Source organism: Phacochoerus africanus, chromosome 11, assembly GCF_016906955.1.
Source record: "Phacochoerus africanus isolate WHEZ1 chromosome 11, ROS_Pafr_v1, whole genome shotgun sequence".
Classification (NCBI taxonomy): domain Eukaryota; kingdom Metazoa; phylum Chordata; class Mammalia; order Artiodactyla; family Suidae; genus Phacochoerus; species Phacochoerus africanus.
Genome location: NC_062554.1, coordinates 17013024 through 17036337, shown reverse-complemented (window position 1 = coordinate 17036337; position 23314 = coordinate 17013024). Strand labels below are relative to the sequence as shown.

The following is a 23314-nucleotide window of genomic DNA, read 5'->3' as shown; positions in this document are numbered from 1 at the left end:
ATAGATGCTTAATAAATACATTTTGAATTAATAATTTTTAAGAGAGAAGTCTTACTATAAGCAGTCTTAGCTCTGAGCTACATTTTTTTTCGCCCTTTTTTTTTTTTTTTTAGGGCCGCACCCATGGCACATGGAGGTTCCCTGGCTAGGGGGCCCACTGGAGCTACAGCTGCCATTCTACACCACAGCCACAGTAACGAAGGATCCGAGCTGAGTCTGCGACCTACACCACAGCTCATGGCAACACCAGATCCTTAACCCACTGAGCATGGACAGGGATTGAACCTGCAACCGCATGGATCCTAGTCGGATTCATTTCTGCTGCACCACGATGGGAATTCCTGAGGCTATTCTTAACCTCTACATTACACTATTAAAAATATACTACACATGGTTACAAACTATTTATATATGTTTAAAGAAGAGTTGAATTTTTTGTTTCAATGAGCAGACAGTAAGAGACTAAAAAGTGATCAGGCAAATCCAATAAAGAACTAAAAAAGAATGTAATTGCCCCAAACCTTGTTACAGAAAAGTCAGCTGCAGGAGGTTTGGAGATTTAAATGATTAGTAAAATAATAAAAATTCCTAGAAGATAATATAAGAGTGTCTTCATGATGACAGAGTGGGGAAAGATTTTCTAACAGGATCCAGAAAGCACTAACCACAAAAGAAGAGATTATGAAACTGGACTACATTAAAATTGAAACTTCCATTTGTTAAAAGAAATCTCTAAAGAATGAAAAGGCAAGGCAGAGAGTGGAAAAGATACTTAAATGGGAAAGATATTTGCCATAAATGTAACCAACAAAGAGCTTATCACTAGAATATATAAAGAACCCTTACAATTCACTTTTTAAAAAATAGACAATAAAAAAAAAAGCAGAAGCTTTGAACTGGTAATTCACAAAAGAAAACAACCCAACAGCCATTAAATATATGAAACAATGTTCTACATCTCTAGTCATCAGGGAAAATGCAAATTAAAACCACATGATAGAGTTCCCGTCATGGCGCAGTGGTTAACAAATCCGACTAGGAACCATGAGGTTGCGGGTTCGGTTCCTGCCCTTGCTCAGTGGGTTAACGATCCGGCGTTGCCATGAGCTGTGGTGTAGGTTGCAGATGCGGCTCAGATCCTGCGTTGCTATGGCTCTGGCATAGGCTGGCAGCTACAGCTCCGATTCATCCCCTAGCCTGGGAACCTCCATATGCCGCGGGAGCGGCCCAAAGAAATAGCAAAAAGACAAAAAAAAAAAAACACACATGATATGACCACATGTTCAAAAGAATGACTAAAACTAACAAAACAAATAGTATCAAATGTTAGTGAGAGATTTCCAACCACGGGTAGCTCAGTGGGTTATGAACCCAACTAGTATCCATGAGGATTTGGGTTTAATCCCTGGCCTTGCTCAGTGGGTTAAGGATCTGGCATTGCTTTGAGCTGTGGTGTAGGTCACAGAGGCGGCTCAGATCTGCCATTACTGTGGCTGCAGTGTAGGCTGGCAGCTGTAGCTCTGATTCAACCCCTAGCCTGGGAACTATTTCCATAGGCCACAGGCACAGCCCTAAAAAAAAAAAAAAAAAAGTTAATGAGAAAGAGGAGTAACTGAAAGCCTTATACACAGCTCGTGGGTGTATAAATTGCTAACGACCACTTTGAAAAATCAAAAGAAGCTGCACACAAAAAGACACTAGTGTATTATTCAGGGTAGTGATTAACTTTGGAAGTTGGTAGTAACCAGAAAAAGGACATGAAGGAGACTATCCTCTTTCTCAATCTAGTTGATCACAAGCTAGACAACTTCAATGAGAAAATTAAATCAAATACACTAGTGTCCACTATTTGTACTATTTTTTTTTAAGAAGTCCGTGGAACAGACACCTATGAAGTTAAACAGTAACACTAGGCAGTAGATGAAGCAAACAACTGGAGGGGAGTGTAAATCCAAGTTTAACTTTGCCAATTTTTCCTTTGCTGATATGGTTCTAGGAAAAAATAAAAACAAAAAACAATCTCGAGGGGGGTACATAACAAACACAATGCAAGATAAATGCTCATGCCGACCTATTCAGCCTTTTTAGGAGCTATTAGAATGATGACAGCTTAAATTTCTTAAACATGACCCAACATTTTAAAAGTTTACATTAACAGAAAAGACCAAATATTTGCTTTTTCAAATACCTACCTGGAAGGTTTCCATTGTAGTCCACATCTTCGATGCTACACCCCCATTTAACTAGAAGTTGCAAACAGCCAAGTCGCCCGTGAAAAGCTGCATAATGCACAGGTTTCCATTCTCTCTTATCAGTCAAGCTGGGATCCTAGAGGTAACATTTCACGAGGACTTAGTTTCTTTCTGTTTTGTATGGGAAACAGTCTTGCATCTTAACTCTGCAAATGAAAACTGGAGGCTATTCTTAAAGCTATATGGCAAATATTAACTATAACAGAAATATTTACTGCAACCAATGATTTGGACATATGAGCTAATAAGATAGCAATGAAATTTTAAAGTCTTTAAAAGAACATAATTAACCAAAAATTTTTTTTAGGGCCACACCTGTGGTATATGGAACTTCTCAAGCCAGAGACGGAATCCAAGCTGTAGCTGTGACCTGCATCACAGCCGCAGCAACACCAGATCCTTCAACCCACTGCACTGGGCCAGGGATTGAACCCACACCTTTGCAGTGACCCAAGCTGCTGCAGTCAGATTCTTAACACACTGTACCATAACAGGAACTCCCAAAAACTAGTTTTTAAAGAGGAACTTAAGTAATCATTTTACTGGTCACAAGTTCTAGATTTATAAAATGAAAAGAGATGGATTCAAATGATCAATCATATTGAGAGTATAAAGAGGTTTTTTTTTTTCCACAACACTGGGTAATATTAAAAACAACTATCACAATAAATGAAATTTCTGGAGATGTAAATCACTTTCTAAATTAGTGTATGAAATAAGAGCCAAAAAAAAAAAAACCCAACATAACAAAAAACAAACAAACAAAAATAACCCATAGGTAAATACAGCAATTCAGAAAGGCTTACAATCCCTGGTTAAGATATGTTTGGAAGCTTCAGATTTTCCCTATTAAACTCTAAACTGACAGCCTCCAAAATATTTTGTACCACTAAACTGGGTGTTTTTGTTGTTGTTGATTTGTCTAAATTATTGCTCCCATATTTTAAGATGGAAAAGCTTGAGATCAAATTGAGATCAAATTGCTCAAAGTCATATAAGGGATTTTAAAAGTGAGGAAGTGATAGCCAGACTACCAAATGTTAGTCCATCTATATGGTTATACATTCTCTCTTATTAACAGGAATCCCTCACCACTCCACTTCGGAGCATTATTTGTAAAGTGAAAGAATGTCCGTGTGTTGCAGCAAGGTGTAAAGGAGTGCATCCACGATCATCTTGAGCTGCCAGATTTGCTCCATTGATTATAAGAGCCTAGAAGAAGAGAAAGAAAAAGTGAGCTCATATGAATATAGATGTTAAATCATAAAAGCAGAGGCAGATTATTTAAAAGCAAGCCATTTACTAAACTATAGCTAAGTTATTATATAAGTTCTTGCATATGTGCTACATGCAAAATTTAAGAAATTCTTGGAGATCCCTGATGGCTCAGGAGGTTAAGGATCTGAGGTTGTGGCTGCTGTGGTGATGGTCGTTGCTATGGTGATGGTTCAATTCCTAGCCTAGGAACTTCCACAACCTGTGGACACATTAAAAAAACAAAAAACAAAAAAAAGTGAGAAATTCTTAGCTAGTCCTAAAAAAATGCTTGAGAGACTTTTTTTTTTTTTTGTCTTTTTGGGGCCATACCCACGGCACATGGAAGTTTCCAGGATAGGGGTCGAATTGGAGCTGCAGCTGCCAACCTACACCACAGCCACAGCAATGCGGGATCCAGCTGCCTCTGCAACCTACACCACAGCTCATGGCAACACCAGATCCTTAACCCACTGAGTAAGGCCAGGGATTGAGCCTGAGTCCTCATGGATGCTAGTCGGATTGTTTCTGCTGAGCCATGACGGGAACTCCTATATCAGATACATAACATGCCACTTTATATAATATACAGAGTAACTGTTTTAAAAAATTAGCTAGTATTCTTTAGTTTTATCTCTCTCCAACATTTTTTTGTTTTGTAACCAGCCTATATCTACCAGTATCTCAGCAAAAGTTTACTTGGTCATAATTCTTATCAAGTGTTTTAGGAAGAAGAGTCTCCATGATTCTGTCTGACTCCCACTAGCAAATTAGCCAATAGTCATCACAAACCATATACTGAGTGCCTACTGTGTCACTGCAGAGTATATGAAGACATATCAATTTAGGGAATTAGGATATGTATAAAGACAAAGATAATAAACTATACAAAGAAGTCCTTGACAAGATAACAATAACACAATATAGTACACAAAAAGCTTCACAAAAGCTCTAAGAATGAAGAGGTCACTTTGGGGAAGAGGCCAATCAAGGCAGAGGGAATGAGTTAAACCAATACTTAGAGGAAAAAAAGCATCAAGTAATGTTTCATTTGACCCTGATATCCCCTTAAGTTGTTTTATTTGCTCCTTCCTTTCGTGGCCTACTTCTCAAATTAATGCCTCACTGCCTCAACTTCAAATCCACCTGCAAACTGAGTGCCATCCCTATCATTGCATAGAAATACAGCCGTCTTCCCCCTAGGGTGAGTTCTCTAGTTCACCGGCATTTCCTTAAGTGTTTTATCCTGGAACAGATATTCTGCCTAACTTCTTAAACTTCTATTTTCACTTGTACAGTCCTAATGGATCTTGGCTCTCCTGTCTCTCTTTCTCCTTGGCATTCTTCACTAATTTCTCTGATTCCTCCCATTGCTATCAGTAATCTTTGTCAATATTCAATCCTCAATACTCTACACTCTTCTTTACGCTTTTTACTCCTGAAATCTTTGTCTCCAGCACCCTTTTAACTGCCTGGACCTTCTGCACGTGAACGACCTATAGGCACCTTAACCTCAACAATGTGCCAAATTGAACTCAGCATCTTCCCTTCTAAATCTACCCTGCCTCTCAAATGTCCCTATCTATAATGCCATAATTATCTGTCATTCTTTTTTTTTTTGCTTTTTAGGGCAAAAAGGTTCCCAGGCTAGGGGCCCAATTGGAGCTACAGCCGCCAGGCTACACCACAGCCACACAAGATCCGAGCCACATCTGTGACCTATACCACAGCTCACGGCAACGCCACATCCTTAACCCACTGAGTGAGTCCAGGGATCGAACATGCAACCTCATGGTTCCTAACTGGATTTGTTTCCACTGCGCCATGATGGGAACTCCTTATCTGTCATTCTGACTCAGAACTTTACATTCTCACTATGCTTTGTCAATACCTGCTTTGCAAGATGTCTTCAATGATTTTCTTTTTATAACTGTATACCAAAAATCTCACCCTCTATGGTTAGTGATTATACCAAGAGTCTCTAACTGGTCTTCTTGCTTCCAAACTCTTCATCTTAGATCCTAGCTATACCTAGCTTAAATAATTTCCTGCAACATATTCCCCTGTTAACGTTCATGTGTATGTACATTTGCACACGCACATACTCTATTCATAGATAACTCTCCTGTACAAATGAACCTTTATTTTATTTCTAAGATGTTTTACAAATATGGCCTTTTCAAATTTAGTTCATTAACATTCCACATAACAAACCATCTACACTCAATCAAACTCATATAATGGTATATTCCCTGAACACATCTCATTTATTCAATTTAAAGACTTCACATAGAGTTCCCTTGTGGCACAGCAGGTTAAGGATCTGGAGTTGCTACAGCTGCAGCATAGGTCGCAGCCACAGCTCAGATTCAATCCTTGGCCTGGGAACTTCACCTTCCACATTCCACAGCATGGCCAAAAAAACAAAAAAACAAAAAAAAAAAGACTTCTCATACAATTAGAGCTTAAAGGAGTTCCCGTTGTGGCTCAGTGGTTAACAAATCTGACTTGCTCAGGATCCGGCGTTGCCATGAACTGTGGTGTAGGTCACAGATGCATCTTGGATTCTGCGTTGCTTTGGCTGTAGTTTAGGCCAGTAGCTACGGCTCTGATTGGACCCCTAGCCTGGGAACCTCCATATGTAGCTATATATATATATATATATATATATATATATATATATATATATATATATATATAGCATAGAGGTTAATAGGACAAAGCCTAGGTTCAAACCTTGACTTTGTCACTTTAGACAAAGTACTTAACTCCCAGAATCTGCTTCCTAGTCTTCAAGAACGGGAACTCATAAGATTGTTGTATTAAATGAAGTGATACATGGAAGACTATGAAAAAACAGTTTAATAAGTGAAAATCATCATTTTTATTTGCATCTGAAACCACATTCCCTTCCCACAATGCTTCTTCGCTATTTTTTTTTTTTTTTTTTTGCCACATCCGCGGTACATGGAATTTCCGAAGCCAGGGATCAAACCTGAGTCACAGCAGTGACCCAAGCTGCAGTGACAACACCAGATCCTTAAACAACTGCACCACAAGAGAACTCCACTATTTATCTTTTTCAAATTAACCCATTCTTTTAGGATTAGCTGAAGTTTTATTTCCTCTATTTGCAGCTCCCCTGTTTCCTCTTTAAGTTCTGCAATTCTCGTCTATACTTTTCATAAGAACCTTATTCATAGACTGTACTTTGCACTGTTTTTTAACTCACTGGGGAGAGCTTCTGTCATTCCATAGTCTCAGGCTTCTTACAGGCAGGGACAGTTCAAATACACAATTCTGTATTCCTCCAAGTTCCAGTCCATTTCACCATACTGATTTAATCTAGCTACTCTAATAAACTAGAGCCTGCCACATATTTATGTATAACTCTGGCCAGGAAATAGATAAAAAAGGAATTTTAGGCATGGCAAGTTATAAAGAAGATCATCTAGGCATGCTATGACATCCCTTAAAAGAACCCAAACATCCAACTACTTAAGAGATAAAATTATTTCTGTTCTTAGACAATGTGTTTGAGTGACAGTTGGTGCCCAAATATATGAGTCCTAGAATCCAGTACGTTTTTGTTTAGAACACAGAACTCAATCTATGAAATTAATTAGAAGAAAGGCAACAGCCCAACAGGAGTATGCCAAAATAATTCAACTTACCAAATTTTTAAAAAGTAACCAAAGTTATTATTACCTGCATACAAGCATCCTGTCCCCTGATTGCGGCTATGTGAGCTGCTGTCCAACCCCTCCCGGTTACTTGTGAGATATCAGCCCCATGCCAGAGGAGCCAATGAAGACACTACATTAAGAAAATACACATTAACCATGTTAATAGATATTTTTAACATTTTAATATCTTTAGGTTAGTCTGTAATCATGAAATACTACAGCCTAAGAAGCATCGTAAGTAAATGGGGGGGCCAGCTATACCCCAAACAAAAGCACAGGCATTGTGATATGGTGACCCTCATTTGGCCTTACTGTTAGGTAAGCAATAGGGAGAGGTAGGAGCTGGGGCAAACAGTAGACCACATTTCTTGCTCAAAAGGTGAAATCCTAGTGAATCGTAGCCAGTTTTTGAGATGACTGAAACGCTGGTCCCAATCTTACATTTAGCTAATACTTTACAAGACAAACAAAACGCATGTGTGGTCAAATTCACTGAATGACTGCTAATTTACAAACTCTGCCATAGATTAAATGGGCTCAGAAACTTCTGTATCAGAGCAAATATTGTTATTCTACTACTTTTTTTTTGTCTTTTTGCCTTTTCTTGGGCCGCTTCTGCGACATATGGAGGTTCCCAAGGCCAGGGGTCTAATTGGAGCTGTAGCTGCCAGCCTACACCAGAGCCACAGCAACACAGGATCCAAGCCGCGTCTGCGACCTACACCACAGCTCACAGCAATGCCGGATCGTTAACCCACTGAGCAAGGGCAAGATCAAACCCACAACCTCATGGTTCCTAGTCGGATTCGTTAACCACTGAGCCTCAATGGGAACTCCGTTTTTTTTTTTTTTTTTTTTTCTACTACTTTCTAAAAAAAAATAGCATATCTTAAAAAGAGAGGGAGTCATATACATATCCATTTAAGCTTTTTAAAATTTTTTAAATTTTCTTTTTCTTTTTACAGCCACACCTGCATCATATGAAAATTCCTGGGCCAGGGGTAGAATCCAAGCTGCAGATGCAAGTCTATACCACAGCCACAGCAATGCCAGATCCTTAATTCACTGAGTGAGGTCAGGGATCAAACCCACCTCCACACAGAAACTATGTCGAGTTCTTAATCTGCGGAATCACAAAGGGAACTCCGCATTTAAGATTTATTTTATTAAACTAAGTCTCAATATAATACAGTACTAGAGTTCTGCACTACATATATATATACATATATATAGCCCTATTGTTCAAGCCTGTAGATTCTACCTTCAAGAAGTTTTTTTCAAAATGGCTATACTACCTAAGGTAATCTACAGATTCAACGCAATCTCCATTAAATTATCAATGGCAATTTTCACAGAACTGTATCAAAAAATTTTTAAATTTGTATGAAAACACAAAGAGCCTGAACAGCTAAAGCAATCCTGAGAAAGAAAAACAGAGCTGGAGGAGTTTTCACTGTGGTACAAGGGAATTAGCAGCATCTCTGCAGCACCAGGATACAGGCTCGATCCCCAGCCCAGCATAGTGGTTAAAAGACCCAGAACTGTAGCTTGGATCTGATCCCTGGCCTGGGAACTCTATATGTCACAGAGTAGCCATAAAAGAAAAAAAAAAAACAAAACAAAACTGAGCTGGAGGAATCAGGCTCCCTGAGTTCCAGCTATACAACAAAGCTAGTCATTAAAATAGTATGGCATTGGAGTTCTCTTGTGGTGCAGAAGGATCTGCCATTGTTACTGCAGCAGCTTGGGTCGGTGCTGTGGTCCAGGTTTAATCTCTGGCCCCAGAACTTCCACTTATCATGAGTGTATCTTAAAAAAAAAAAAAAAAAGAAAAGAAGAAAATAAGACTTCCCATTATGGCTCATCGGTAACAAATCCAACTAGTATTCATGAGGATGCAGATTCAATCCCTGGCCTCACTCATTTGGTTAAGGATCTGGCATTGCCGTGAGCTATGGTGTAGGTCGCAGACGCGGCTCAGATCTGATATTGCCAAAGATGTGGCATAGGCTGGCAGCTACAGCTCTGATTTGAACCTTAGCCTGGGAACTTCCATACACCATGGGTGTGGCCCTAAAAAAAAAAAAAAAAAGCAGTATAGATAGTACTGGCACTAAAACAGAAATATAGATCAATGAAAGAGGAAAGAAACCCCAGAAATAAACCCACTCACCTATGGTCAATTAATCTAAGACAAAGGAGGCATTAATATATAATGGAAAAAAGACAGTTTCCTTAATATATGGTGCTGGAAAACCTGGACAGCTAAGGTAAAATAATGGAATTACAACTCTCTCTAAAACCATACATAAAAATAAACTCAAAATGGATTAAAAACCTAAACATAAGACTATAAGACCAAATACTATAAAACTCCTAGAACAAAACATAGGCAGAACACTCTTTGACATAAATTGCAGCATGTCTTCTTGGGTCCACCTTCTAGAATAATGAAAATTAAAACAAAAATTAATAAATGGGACCTAATTAAACTTAAAAGCTTTTGCACAACAAAGGAAATGATAAACAAAATGAAAAGGATTCCTGCTGTGGCACAGTAGGTTAAGAATCTGACCATATGGAGTTCCCGTCGTGGCGCAGTGGTTAACGAATCCAACTAGGAACCATGAGGTTGCGGGTTCGGTCCCTGCCCTTGCTCAGTGGGTTAACGATCTGGCGTTGCCGTGAGCTGTGGTGTAGGTTGCAGACGCGGCTCGGATCCCGAGTTGCTGTGGCTCTGGCGTAGGCCAGTGGCTACAGCTCCGATTCGACCCCTAGCCTGGGAACCTCCATATGCTGCAGGAGCGGCCCAAGAAATAGCAAAAAGACAAAAAAAAAATCTGACCACAGCAGCTCAGGTCCTCAGTTCCATCCTGGGCCTGGCACAGTGATTGCACCAGCTGTGGTGTAGGTTGATCCCCTGCCTAAAAACCCACATGCCAATGGGTTTGTTAAAAAAAAAAAAAAAAAAAACCAAAACCACCTCTCATAAACGAAATGAAGACAACCCACAGAATTGGGAGAAAACATTTGCAAATGAAGCAACTGACAAGGCACTGATTTCCAAAATACACAAACAACTCATAAAGCTCAATATCAAAAAACAGCCCAATCAAAAAATATGCAAAAGATCTAAACAGACACTTCTCCAAAGAAGACATACAAATGGCTAAAAAACATATGAAAAGATGCTCAACACTGCTATTAGAGAAATGCAAATCAAAACTACAATGACGTGTTACCTCACACCAACCAGAACGGCCATCATCAAAAAGTCTACAAACAGGAGTTCCCGTCGTGGCGCAGTGGTTAACGAATCCGACTAGGAACCATGAGGTTGCGGGGTCGGTCCCTGCCCTTGCTCAGTGGGTTAACGATCCGGCGTTGCCGTGAGCTGTGGTGTAGGTTGCAGACACGGCTCGGATCCCGCGTTGCTGTGGCTCTGGCGTAGGCCGGTGGCTACAGCTCCGATTCAACCCCTAGCCTGGGAACCTCCATATGCCGCCCAAGAAATAGCAACAACAACAACAACAAAAGACAAAAAGACAAAAAAAAAAGTCTACAAACAAACGCTGGGGAGGGTGCAGAGAAAAGGGAACCCTCCAACACGTTTAGTGAGAATGGAGATTGGTGCAACCACTATGGAAAACAGTATGGGGAGTTCCTGCCGGGCCGCAGCGTAAGCAAATCCGACTAGGAACCATGAAGTTGTGTGTTCAATCCCTGGCCTTGCTCAGTGGGTTAAGGATCCGGCGTTTTGTCTTGAGCTGTGATGCAGGTCACAGACGTGGCTCAGATCTGATGTCGCTGTGGCTGTAGCTCCAGCAGCTGTAGCTCCAATTTGACCCCCTGCATGGGAACCTCCATATGACACAGGTGCAGCCCAAAAAAGCAACAAAAAAAGAAAACAGTATGTAGGTTTCTCAGAAAACTTAATATAGAACTACCATAAAATCTGGTAATCCCAGTGTTGGGCATATATCCAGAGAGAAGCATAATTAGAAAAGATATTTGCATCCCAATGTTCATAGCAGCACTATTCACAATAGCCAAAACATGGGAAGAACATAAACATCCATCGACAGAGAAGTGGATAAAGATGAGGTACATATACACAATGGAATATTACTCAGCCAAAGGAGTAATAATACCATTCGCAGCAACATTGATGGATCTAGAGCTTATCACATTAAGTCAGACAGAGAAAGACAAATACCATACAATATCACTTATACGTAAAATCTTAAAAAATGATACAAATGAACTTATTTACAAAACAGAACAGTCTCACAGACTTCCAAAACACACCTATGGTTACCAAAGGGGAAGGCTGTGGGGAGGGAAGGATTGGGATCTTGGGATGGCATATGTTCACTATGATATATGGAATGTATGGTCAATAGGGACCTGCTATACACACAAGGGAATCTACTCAAACTATGTGATAATCTTTATGGGAACGACTATGTGCATATGAGGAGCTGAATCACTTTGCTAGATAGCAGAAATTAACACAACATTGTAAATCAACTATACTGCAATAAAAATTATTTTTAATTAAAAAAAAAAAGAAGTTTCAGAGTTCCTGTTGTGGCTTAGCAGTAACGAACCCAACCTGTATGCATGTGGGTTTGATCCCTGGCCCTGCTCAGTGGGTTAAGGATTTGGTGTTGCCGTAAGGTGTGATACAGGTTAAAGACGTGGCTCAGATCTCATGTTGCTGTGGCTGTGGCATAGTCTAGCACCTGCAGTTCCGATTTGACTCTTAGCCTGGGAACTTCCATATGCCTCGGGATGTGGCCCTAAAAAGCAAAAAAATAAAATAAAATAAATTTTAAAAAGAAGTTTCTTTCTTTTTAAAAGAATTGATTATTGTGAAACACTGTCGCATCAGTCATTACATCCTTTTTCCAAAAGGTTAATCATTTAGGTATCATCTGCCTGTCACAGATATTAATGGCCAATAAAATTGAAGAAGAAAAAAGCTCAACCTCACTAGTAATCACAGTACTAAGTCATTCATTTATTCAACAAATATTTGGAGAGACAACTGTATGCTAACATGGTTCAGGTACTGGAGAATAAAATCACATAAATATTCATACAGAAGTTCTTTTACTCTCTCCTGGGTAAATATGGAGAAATGATTGCTGGAGTACAGGTAAGTATATGTTTAACTTTATAAGCAACTGCCAAACTGTTTTCCAAAGTGGCTATACCATTTTACATTCTACCAGCAAAATATGAGAGTTCTAGCTGCTCCACACCTTTGTCAACGCTTGGTATTTCCTTTTTTTGTTGGTTTCTGGTTTTGTTTTTGTTTTGCCATTCTACTAGGTGTGCAGTGGCATCCATACGTCCTCTTTGAGAAAGTGTCTATTGAAGTCATTTGCCCATTTTTAATTGGATTTTTTATTTTTTCACTATTGATTTGTGAGAGTCTCATATATTCTAGCTACAAGTTCTTAGTCAGATTTATGATTTGGAAAGATTTTTTTCCTGCTTATAGAGGGAACATACCTTAACATAATAAAAGCCATTTATGACTAACCCACAGCAAATATAATACTCAACGGAGAAAAGCTGAAAGCCTTCCCACTAAAATCTGCAACAAGACAGGGATACCCACTCTCACCACTTTTATTCAACAAAGTACTGGAAGTCCTAGCCACAGCAATCCAAAAAACAAAAGAAATAAAACGTATCCAAATTGGAAGAGAAGAGGTAAAATTGTCACTGCGTGCAGATGACATAATACTATATACAGAAAACCCTAAGGACTCAACCCAAAAACTACTTGAACTGATCAACAAATTCAGCAAAGTAACAGGATATAAGATTAACATTCAGAAATCAGTCGCATTTCTGTATACTAATAACGGAAATATTAGAAAAGGAATACAAAAATACAATCCCTTTTAAAATCGTACCCCAAAAAATCAAATACTGCGAATAAACCTGACCAAGGAGGCAAAAGACTTAACATGCTGAGAACTATAAAGCATTAATCAAGCAAATTAAAGAGGACTCAAAGAAATGGAAAGATACTCCATGCTCCTGGGTTAGAATTAATATCGTAAAAATGGCCATCCTATCCAAAGCCATCTACAGATTTAATGCAATCCCTATCAAATTACCCAGGACATTTTGCACAGAACTACAACAAACAATCCAAAAATTTATATGGAACCCCAAAAGACCCAAAATTGCCAAAGCAATCCTGAGGAACAAAAAACAAACAGGAGACCTAACTCTCCCAGACTTCAGGGAATATTACAAAGCTACAGTAAACAAGACAGCGTGGTACTGGTTCCAAAACAGACATACAGACCAATGGAACAGAACAGAGAACCCAGAAGTAAACCCAGACACATACAGTCAATTAATCTTTGACAAAGGAGGCAAGAATATAAAATGAGGAAAAGACAGTCTTTTCAGCAAGTGGTGCTGGGAAAACTGGACAGCTGCATGTAAATCAATGAAACCGGAACACACCCTCACACCATGCACAAAAATAAACTCAAAATGGCTTAAAGACTTAAATGTAAGACAAGACACCATTAAACTCCTAGAAGAGAACATAGGCAAAACTTTCTCTGACATCAACCTTACAAATGTTTTCTCAGGTCAGTCTTCCAAAGCAACAAAAATAAAAGCAAAAATGAACCAATGGGACCCAATCAAACTGACAAGCTTTTGCACAGCAAAGGAAACCATTAAAAAAAAAAAGACAACTTACAGAATGGCAGAAAATAATTTCAAACAATGCAACTGGCAAGGGTTTCATCTCTCAAATATACAAACATCTTATACAACTCAACAGCAAAAAAAGCCAACAACCCAACTGAAAAATGGGCAAAAGACCTGAGTAGACATTTCTCCAAAGAAGACATACAGATGGCCAACAAGCACATGAAAAAATGCTCAGCATCACTGATTATTAGAGAAATACAAATCAAAACTACTTTTAGGTACCACCTCACACTGGTCAGAATGGCCACCATTAATAAGTCCACAAATAACAAGTGCTGGAAAGGGTGTGGAGAAAAGAGAACCCTCCTGCACTGCTGGTGGGAATGTAAACTGGTACAACCACTATGGAAAACAGTATGGAGGAAACTATATATTGATAACTACCATATGACCCAGCAACCAGACAAAACTTTCCTTGAAAAAGACGCATGCACCATGTTCACTGCAGCACTATGTACAATAGCCAAGACATCAAAACAACGTAAATGTCCATTGACAGATGATTGGATTAAGAAGATGTGGTATATATATGCAATGGAATACTACTCAGCCATAAAAAAAGAACAAAACAATGCCATTCAGAGCAACATGGTTGGAACTAGAGACCCTTTTACTAGGTGAAGTCAGAAAGAGAAAAACAAATACCATAGGATATCACTTATATCTGGAATCTAATATATGGCAGAAATTAACCTTTCCACAGGAAAGAAAATCATAGACATGAAGAATAGATTTGCGGTTGTCAAGGGGGAGGGAGTGGGATGGATTGGAAGCTTGGGCTTAACAGACACAAACTATTGCCTTTGGAATGGATAAGCAAGGAGACCCTGCTGTATAGCCCTGGGAACTATATCTAGTCACTTTATCATGGAGCATGATAATGTGAGAAAAAAGAATATGTACATGTAACTGGGTCAACTTGCTGTACAGGAGAAAATTGACAGAACAGTGTAAACCAGCTATAATGGAAGAAAATCATAAAAAAAGAAAGATATTTTCATATATATTTTTTAGAAATTTTTTAAGTTTTACATTTGTCCAAGACCTGTTTTCAGCACATTTTTACATATGATATCAATTATGAGTTGAGGTTCGTTTTCTTACATATGACTATCCAGCTGGTGCCAGCACCATTTAATAAAAATACTGTTCACCATTGGATTGCATTGCGTGTTTGTTGAAAAACAATTGACTGATCAGCAGGACTTCAAGAGTGGCTAAGTGAGGAACCTGGCAAATCGCCCCCAAGAAATAATGATAAAGCTAGACAGAGTTGTCAAAAACAACCACTTAAAGAGACTGGAGTTCCCGTCATGGCTCAGTGGTTAACAAATCCGACTAGGAAACATGAGGTTACAGGTTCGATCCTTGGCCTTGTTCATTGGGTTCAGGATCTGGCATTGCCGTGAGCTGTGGTCTAGGTCGCAGACACAGCTCGGATCCCACATTGCTGCGCCTCTGGCGTAGGCCAGTGGCTACAGCTCCGATTAAACCCCTAGCCTGGAAACCTCCATATGCTGCAGGAGCAGCCCTTTAGAGAACTAAAAGAAATGATTTTTTAAAAAATTTGTTGAACAGGAGTTCCCATCGTGGCGCAGGGGAAACAAATCTGACTAGGAACAATGAGGTTGCAGGTTCAATCCCTGGTCTCGCTCAATATTTTCATATTTCCTCTTGTAACTGAGCAGTACCCATGAGGCCTTCTCAAAGTGGATCCCCCCAACTCATGTCCTCCACCTGACTTTTTCTCTATAGACAAACTTTAGTCAAAGAACAAATTTTATCAGAGAAGTGAAAAAAGAAAAACAGAAAAAAAGAAAACAGTATTAATAATTCAGCCATTCAACAAAGTCAAGGACTTTCAGTTCTTCCAAGACTATAGATAATATTCCAAACCATGTCCTTGAAGGTGTTTTGCAGGTGCTGAAGCCCCCACCAGGTGGAAGAAATCAACTCTGTGCTGCCCATAAGCACGTAGAGCCCAGACCGGTTGGAACCAGAAGGTTGATGACGCTGACTCCATATGACCTCACTAGCCACCAACCAAGAAAATGCCCAGGAGCTGATCATGCCCTGCTCCTCAAACACTCTTCACTACCTCCTCCAAGGGGGCGGTCACAGTCCTTGAGGCACTAGCCTGCTGTGTTCCCCTCTTCGCCTGGCAACGAAAGCTACTTTTTCTGTTTCCTCCAACTCTGCCTCTGTGTTTCTATTTGGCACTGGTGTAGAGAGGTGGCCAATATTTCAGCAACAATCCAACAGGAGAGAAAAAAATGAAGTCTAATAAAGCATAGTTTTCAGCAGTTGTTAATTTAGTGATGTTTTTCTCTGCTGCATCCACAGCATGTGGAAATTCCTGAGCAAGGGAACCCAAGCCACTGCAGTGACAATGCCAGATCCTTAAGCCACTGCATCACAAGAGAACTTCAATTTCGTGATTATTTCATACTATCAAAGTAAGTACCACAAGTCTTAAGAAATTTCAGAAAGGATAACAAAATGTAAAGATATTAATGCAATACTCAAAAGAGAATTAATGATCCTTAAATGAGAAAGTAGAAAAGCACCAAAACCTTCTGATTTAGACTTATTTTTGCTCAAATTCAACAAACATTTCTTGAACGTCCAACATGCACTGTGCTAGACACTAGAACATAAACTTAATTCAACAATACAGGAGTTCCCGTCGTGGCGCAGTGGTTAACGAATCCGACTAGGAACCATGAGGTTGCGGGTTCGGTCCCTGCCCTTGCTCAGTGGGTTAACGATCTGGCGTTGCCGTGAGCTGTGGTGTAGGTTGCAGACGCGGCTCGGATCCCGCGTTGCTGTGGCTCTGGCGTAGGCTGGTGGCTACAGCTCCGATTCAACCCCTAGCCTGGGAACCTCCATATGCCACGGGAGCGGCCCAAGAAATAGCAACAACAACAACAATAACAACAACAAAAGACAAAAAAAAAACAAAACAAAAAAAAAACAATACAACAAACATTTGTTGAGAATCCGCAATGTTATTCCAATACGCCAGATACTGCGCTAGATGCTGTGGGGAAAAAAAGATAAAGAAAACCCAAATTGTACCTTCAAAGAGTTCAAAATCTAATAGAGGATACAATTCAATGTGATAAACACAATTTTTAAAATATGTATAAAATTGAAGAAAAAGTTGCTAGTTGAAAGATATTGAGAGGGGAACCCCAGAAGGCTCTGCCAAGTAGGTGCTACCTGACCTGGATTTCAACCAGCTAACCACAAGGAAAAGGTGAGACTAGGAAGATGAAATGCATGCACAAAGTCTATGATAATATGAAACAGTAGTTTGGGAAATGACAGTAGCCACCAATACAGCAGCATAAAACAAGTATGATGGGAGATGAGGCTGGAAAGACAAGTCTACTATATTAAACAATTTCAACTTTACCCTACAGGGTAGAAAAAGTCACCATATGGACTTAAGCAAGATCAGATTTAAATTTTAACACAGTAACTATGCGTGTTGGTTATGAACTAAAGGTAGACAAGACAGAAAACAAGGAAATCAAGTAGATCTAAGGCAGCGGAGGACTGGAAATGAGGATGGAGAGGACAAATCTGAGAGACAAAAATGGAACAGAATCAACCGAGTGATCAGCTCTCACTACATCAGTGTGCATCATGAAGTGAATTTCATCTAGACAAATGCTGACACCCTCTGTAAAACACTGAGACAACTCAATAATGATACCAAAGACATTAGCCTAGAAATCTAAGAAAGGAAGGGAAAAGAATAACGATTTAGTTTCAGACCAGTTGAATTTGAGATGTAGGTCAGATATGCATGAGCCATTGATAAGCACTAGATGCATAAGCCAGAATTCAAATTCTGGAGGGAAAGCAAATCAATGAATTATTATGTAAAAGTGATAAAGCCAAGGAAACTTAAAAATGGCCTGGGAGAGTGTGTAAAGTGAGAGAGAAGGCCACTAGCAGAAGCATAAAGAGTAGCACTAATTTGGAGTTCCTGCTGTGGTTCAGCAGGTGAAAATCCGGATGTTGTCTCCGAGAGGATACAGGTTCAATCCCTGGCCTTGCTTGGTGGGTTTAGGATCTGGCATTACTCTGAGCTGCAGAGTAGGTCGCAGATGTGGCTCCAAGCAGGTGTTGCCATCGCTGTGACATACGCCAGCAGCTATAGCTCTGATTCGACCCCTAGCCCAGGAACTTCCATGTGCTACAGGCGTGGCCTAAAAAGAAAAAAACAAAAAAGAATAACACTAATTTTAGGGAAGGCAGAGTAGGTTAACCAAAGAGACTAAATGAGAGTAACCAGAGAAGCTGAAAGGATCCCAGGAAAGAGAGGAAATAAATGATATAGAAAGAAGTCCAATCCTATTTGAAAGTGGCAGAGTAAAATCAGTATTTCCTCCTCTCTTCAAAATCTTTTTTTTTTAAAGGACAAGAAAACCCCATCTTTGATGAAACTTGGAGACATGTGAAACCACCAAACAGATGGGAAAGCTGCCAATGTGTAGATCAAACAGGGATATGGGAGGAAATAGCCATGCACGGCTGCAAGCACAGAAAGACCCAGTAAGACACACTTCTCCCAGGTGAAAAGGAAGCCACAGAAAGACCAAAGCAAAAATCCCTACATTTCAAATGGGGCACACAGACTGGTGGAGAGAGATTCTTTGAACCAGATTTGGTTCCAAGATGCAGAGAAGCCTAAACAAGAAATTTATATTCACAGAAAGCAGTTTTTGTTTGTGCAGCAGGGGCAAAAAGAGAGACACATAGTGAATAGACCTATTGCAGCCCTACAGGCTGGGGAAATGTAATAGCTAAAATAAGCTCCCCACACACAACCATGTATCATAAGAAAAATTCCATCTAGCTTTTGTACACAGCCCAAGAATTACAAGTTGTGTATAAAATACTCACTAAGCACTGCCTACACTACTGAAACCAATGAAATAGTCATCAATCAAAAAATGAATAAATTCTGGTAGTTCCCATCCTAGCGCAGCAGAAACAAATCCAACTAAGAACCATGAGGTTGCGGGTTCAATCCCCGGCTTTATTCATTGGGTTAAGGATCTGGCATTGCCGTGAGCTGCGCTGTAGGTCACAGACGCGGCTAGGATCTTCTGTTGCTTTGGCTGTGATGTAGGCCAGCAGCTGTAGCTCTGATTTGATCCCTAGCCTGGGAACCTCAATATGATGCGGGTGTGGCCCTAAAAGAAAAAAGAAAAGAAAAAGAAAAAAAAAAGGAATAAATTCTGATATTCACCTAAGAATAGCCTATTACAACATGGCTGAAAGAAATGAATTAGAGTGCATATATGTAATCACATGGTTAAAACTCAAAGACACGCTGTTGAAAAAAAAAGCCACTGAATGATACACATAATATGATGACATTTATATTTCATTTAGAACAGTGATAATCATATGTAATAGCAGCATAAGATATAGAAAGTAATAATAAACACCAAATTCAGAGTAATAGTTATCTCTGGAGTTGGAAGGAGGGAAATGATAGCTGGGAGGGGTGCTCAGAATATCACAGATACATTTGAAGTCCTTATTTCCTTTTGAAAAATCTGAAACAACTACAGCAAAAATATTAGGATTTGATAGAGCCAGGAATGTATTATGTTATTCTCTGTAAGTTACCCTCCATGCTTGCCTTTGGAACCTGGCCACTACACTGTGAGGAAGCACAAACTAGCACAGGTGTAGAGACCTCACAAAAAGGCCCACATGGCAAGCCATTAAGGTGCTCAGCCTATAGCCAGCATTTATCGCCAGACGTCTGCATGAACAAGCACTCAGAAGATTCCAGCCCCAGCTTTTGAAACTTCTAACTGAAGCCCAGATATCATGGAGCAGAGACTACCTGTCCCTGAAATCCAAATTGCTGATTCACTCCTGGACATAAATAAATGGTTATTATAGGAGTTTTCTTGTGACGCAGTGAGTTAGGGATCTGGCATTGTCACTATAGCAGCTGGGGTTGCTGCTCTGGCACAGGTTCAATCCCTAGCCCAGGAACTTCCATGTGCCATGGGAGCAGCCAAAAAAAAAAAAAAAAAAGTTATTTTATGCCACCAAGTTATAGGATAATTGATTACAAAACTATAGTAACCAAAACACCCAAATGTTAAACTGAATTGAAAAGAAAAATATTTGCAGTGCCTAGCCTAAGGACTTAGTTCTGTTTGCTAAATTTACAAAACTTCTAACAGCTCCAGACTTAATCTCAGTTTAATAATTTATATAGTTTCTTACCTCCAAACTTCCAGAATGTGCAGCCCAATGTAAAGGGGTAAATTTATGAAGAACATCAACTTCATTAATGCTGGCACCACGTTCTACTATTTCTGAAAGCTGCTTTACATCTCCAGCTCGTACTGCATCATGTATACTACCAAAATGCACCTTCTTCCTGGCACCTACTGACAAAAATCCAACTGCTTAAAATACATTACAAAACTAAACTGAACTGAAAACACAAAATCACTTTGGCTTTCCAAATAATTTACTGCCGAGATGTTTGTGACTAATATTTTAATCAGACTTCAAGGGTTCCCATTGTGGATCAGCAGTAACGAACTGGACCAGCATCCATGAGGATTGGGTTTGATCCCTGATCTCGCTCAGTGAGTTCAGGATCCAGTGTTGCCGTGAGCTGTGGTGTAGGTCAAGACTCAGCTTGGATCCCGCATTGCTGTGGCTATAGCTTAGGCCAGCAGCTACAGCTCTGATTTGACCCGCTAGGCCAAGAACTTCCATATGCTGCAGGTGTGGCCCTAAAAAAAAAAAACAGACTTTGATTTTAGCTCTTCAGTATGTAAAGAGCATGGAAGTTATCACCCCCATACATAGAGGCAAAAAGCTGAACAAACTGAAAATCAGCAGCTTTCTTAGATTCATCAGAGAATTAAGGTCTCAGGGCAAACAGTCACCCTAAAATGGAACAGACAGGCAAATACAGAGAAACACAATCAAGTTCAGCTTATCTGGAGCAGAAGCCACTGGAAACATAAATTTCTAGAAACACTTAAATGGTGATTTTGATAAACTGCTAGGAGCTGGGTATTTACTGGCCTGAGTGAAAAATTCCTCAGGCCATGGTCTTAGGATGCCCCCTCATTTTCATAGATTTTACCTTCAAAACCCCACCAAGTTATCACAGTGAAAAATCAAGAAAAATCACTTCATGTTTTTGGTAAAGTAGAGAAGTAGCCATTTTGAAATATGCCCAGTGTAAAAAAGGCCCACTCTCCAGGGAAAAGGCTTTAGCAGAATCTTATCTCACATAAGCAGATACATGTTATCAATATTTTTCATATTTTCATATTTCATTAATTAAAATATTTCATATTTCAATAGGCACTCAATAAGCATTTACCGAATGAATGACTGAATGAATAACAGATTGGAGGTCCTCAGTAGGGTTGAAGTCATGATACATGACAAGAAAAAAAGCACCAATGATGGCACTATCCATGGAAAAAAGCAACATTTTAGAAGAGGATTGAAGAAAAGTCAGCATGCATGAATGAATGGATAGATGGATAGATAGAAAGATAGACAGATAAAGGAGAGTCAATAGAGTCAAAGGAAGAAAATTAGGTAAGTCCAATATATAATATAATATAATAATATCCACGGAGTCAAATGCTGCAGAGATGCCAGGAACTTAAAAAGGGTCCATTAATTTTAACAAGAGTTGATGTCAACTGGGAAAGAAGTCTCAAGAATGCGGGGCAGGTGGAAAGTAAGGACAGCTGAAGTGAGTTAGGATGCGGGCCAGGTGAACAGCTTTAGGACACTAAAAATAGGTCAATTAGGGGTCATGAGGGGTGGCAGGTGAGAAAGGGAATGGCCAGAAGGGGCGAAGGCTCCCGTGGGGCTGAAGTGAGAAAAGGTGTGTGGCAGACAAGGACCAGCGAAGTTGTCTGACTCACATGGGGTCGCAGTCTCCGTGGAGGAGGTGGAGGGGCCTGAATCGGACACCCCAGGCATGGTGTGATCCCCTGGACTCCGGGGAGGAGTTGAGTCCAGGCCTCTGCTGCTGCGGCGGTCTTCGCTTGCTGTGACCCACGAACCACTGCAGCAGCGGCTGTCTTCCTCTTCGTCTGTAGGCCCGGGGCCGCCGTCCTGCGTCGATCCCTCCCAGGTGCCCGGGCAGCGGGAACCTTCGTCTTCACTTTCTCTCTCCCAGAAGAGGCGGTGGTTGGCGTCTTCGCGGACGCTTTGCGCAGAGGATTCGCTGGCCACGTAGCCGCGGTCTTCACTTACCCCTTCCCAGGAACTGCTGAGGCTGCGACCGCCATCCACACTCCCGCCGTCCCAGGAGCCGCTGAGGCAGTGGCTCCGGTCGTCACTGCCCCTCTCCCCGGAGTCGCTGGTTCGGGGGCCCCGGACCTCCCTGATCACCTCCCAAGTCCCACTGAGGCAGAGTTCGCGGTCTTCTCTGACTGTTCCCCCAGAGTCACTAGTGGGGTGGCTTCCGACTTCACTTAAACTCACGTCGCTGCTGCGGTCTCCCCTTACTCTCTCCCAAGAGTTGCTGGGACGGTGGCTACCACCTCTCCTGACTCTCTCCTGAGAGACACTGCGGCGGTGACCCAGGTCTTCACTGACTCTTCTCGAATCATTGCGGGAGAAGCCGACATCTTCACTTACTCTTCCCGTCGAGACCCTGCAGCGGTGGTCGCTGTCTTCACGGATTCTTTCACTGTCTTCTCTACGACTAACCCTTTCCCTGGACTGGTCGCCGTGGTGGCCTTTTATCCTCCACACGCGATGGCTGGTGCGGCGGCCGCCGTCTTCGGCTGCTACTCCCCGCGACTCGCTGTGGCGGCGACCGCCGTCAGCGGGTACCCTCTTCTCCCAGTCGCTTTCCAGCGTCCCGACTCCAGCTACCCGGCTGGAGCTGTGTTGAAGCCGATGCCTTGGAAACGAATGAATTTCCGGCGTGCTGCGGTCATTTCCGGTTCCTCGTGGCCGTGCGTCACTTCCGGCCTCCCCGCTTTCTCCGCTTCAGTTCCCTCCCCTTTTTATTCCGAGGCTTCCCCTCTAGAGATGGTGGTGTGGATTCGTGTTTGGTGAAATTCCACTCAGTTTCACCCTCGTTTTATCTAGACCCTATCTCTATAATGGCCAGGCATCCGCTGGGCCCGCCATGGCTCGGCGACGCAGGTGGAGGCTTCAGGACTGCAGTCGGCGTAGGTGACCTGAGTGTGTGTGTGTGCCGCTGGCCGGGCGGGGCCTTTCGTCCTTCGCAAACCTAGTGCTGGTTGGAGCATTGGAGAAAATGTGTCTTTACCCTTTCATTTCATAAGTATGGAAAACAGCTCTAAAGGAGAAGTTAGCAGCTGCAGC

General features: G+C 41.0%; 1 protein-coding gene across 8 annotated transcripts in view; it reads right to left on the bottom strand.

Moving 5' to 3' along the window:
- The window catches only part of ANKRD42 (ankyrin repeat domain 42), a 76999-nt gene extending 54104 nt beyond the window's left edge, over positions 1 to 22895 (bottom strand). For 7 of the 8 annotated variants that reach the window (XM_047752208.1, XM_047752202.1, XM_047752209.1 and 4 more), the window contains exons 1-5: positions 21895 to 22895; positions 20213 to 20379; positions 7215 to 7322; positions 3345 to 3464; positions 2193 to 2328 (exon numbers count right to left, since the gene is read on the bottom strand). In XM_047752208.1, the coding sequence (XP_047608164.1) occupies positions 2193 to 2328; positions 3345 to 3464; positions 7215 to 7322; positions 20213 to 20379; positions 21895 to 21952 (589 nt within the window). In that variant the 5' untranslated portion in view covers positions 21953 to 22895. The remainder of the gene's footprint in view (positions 1 to 2192; positions 2329 to 3344; positions 3465 to 7214; positions 7323 to 20212; positions 20380 to 21894) is intronic. The other variant, XM_047752206.1, reaches the window with a different exon arrangement.
- Between the last annotated feature and the right edge of the window lie 419 nt (positions 22896 to 23314).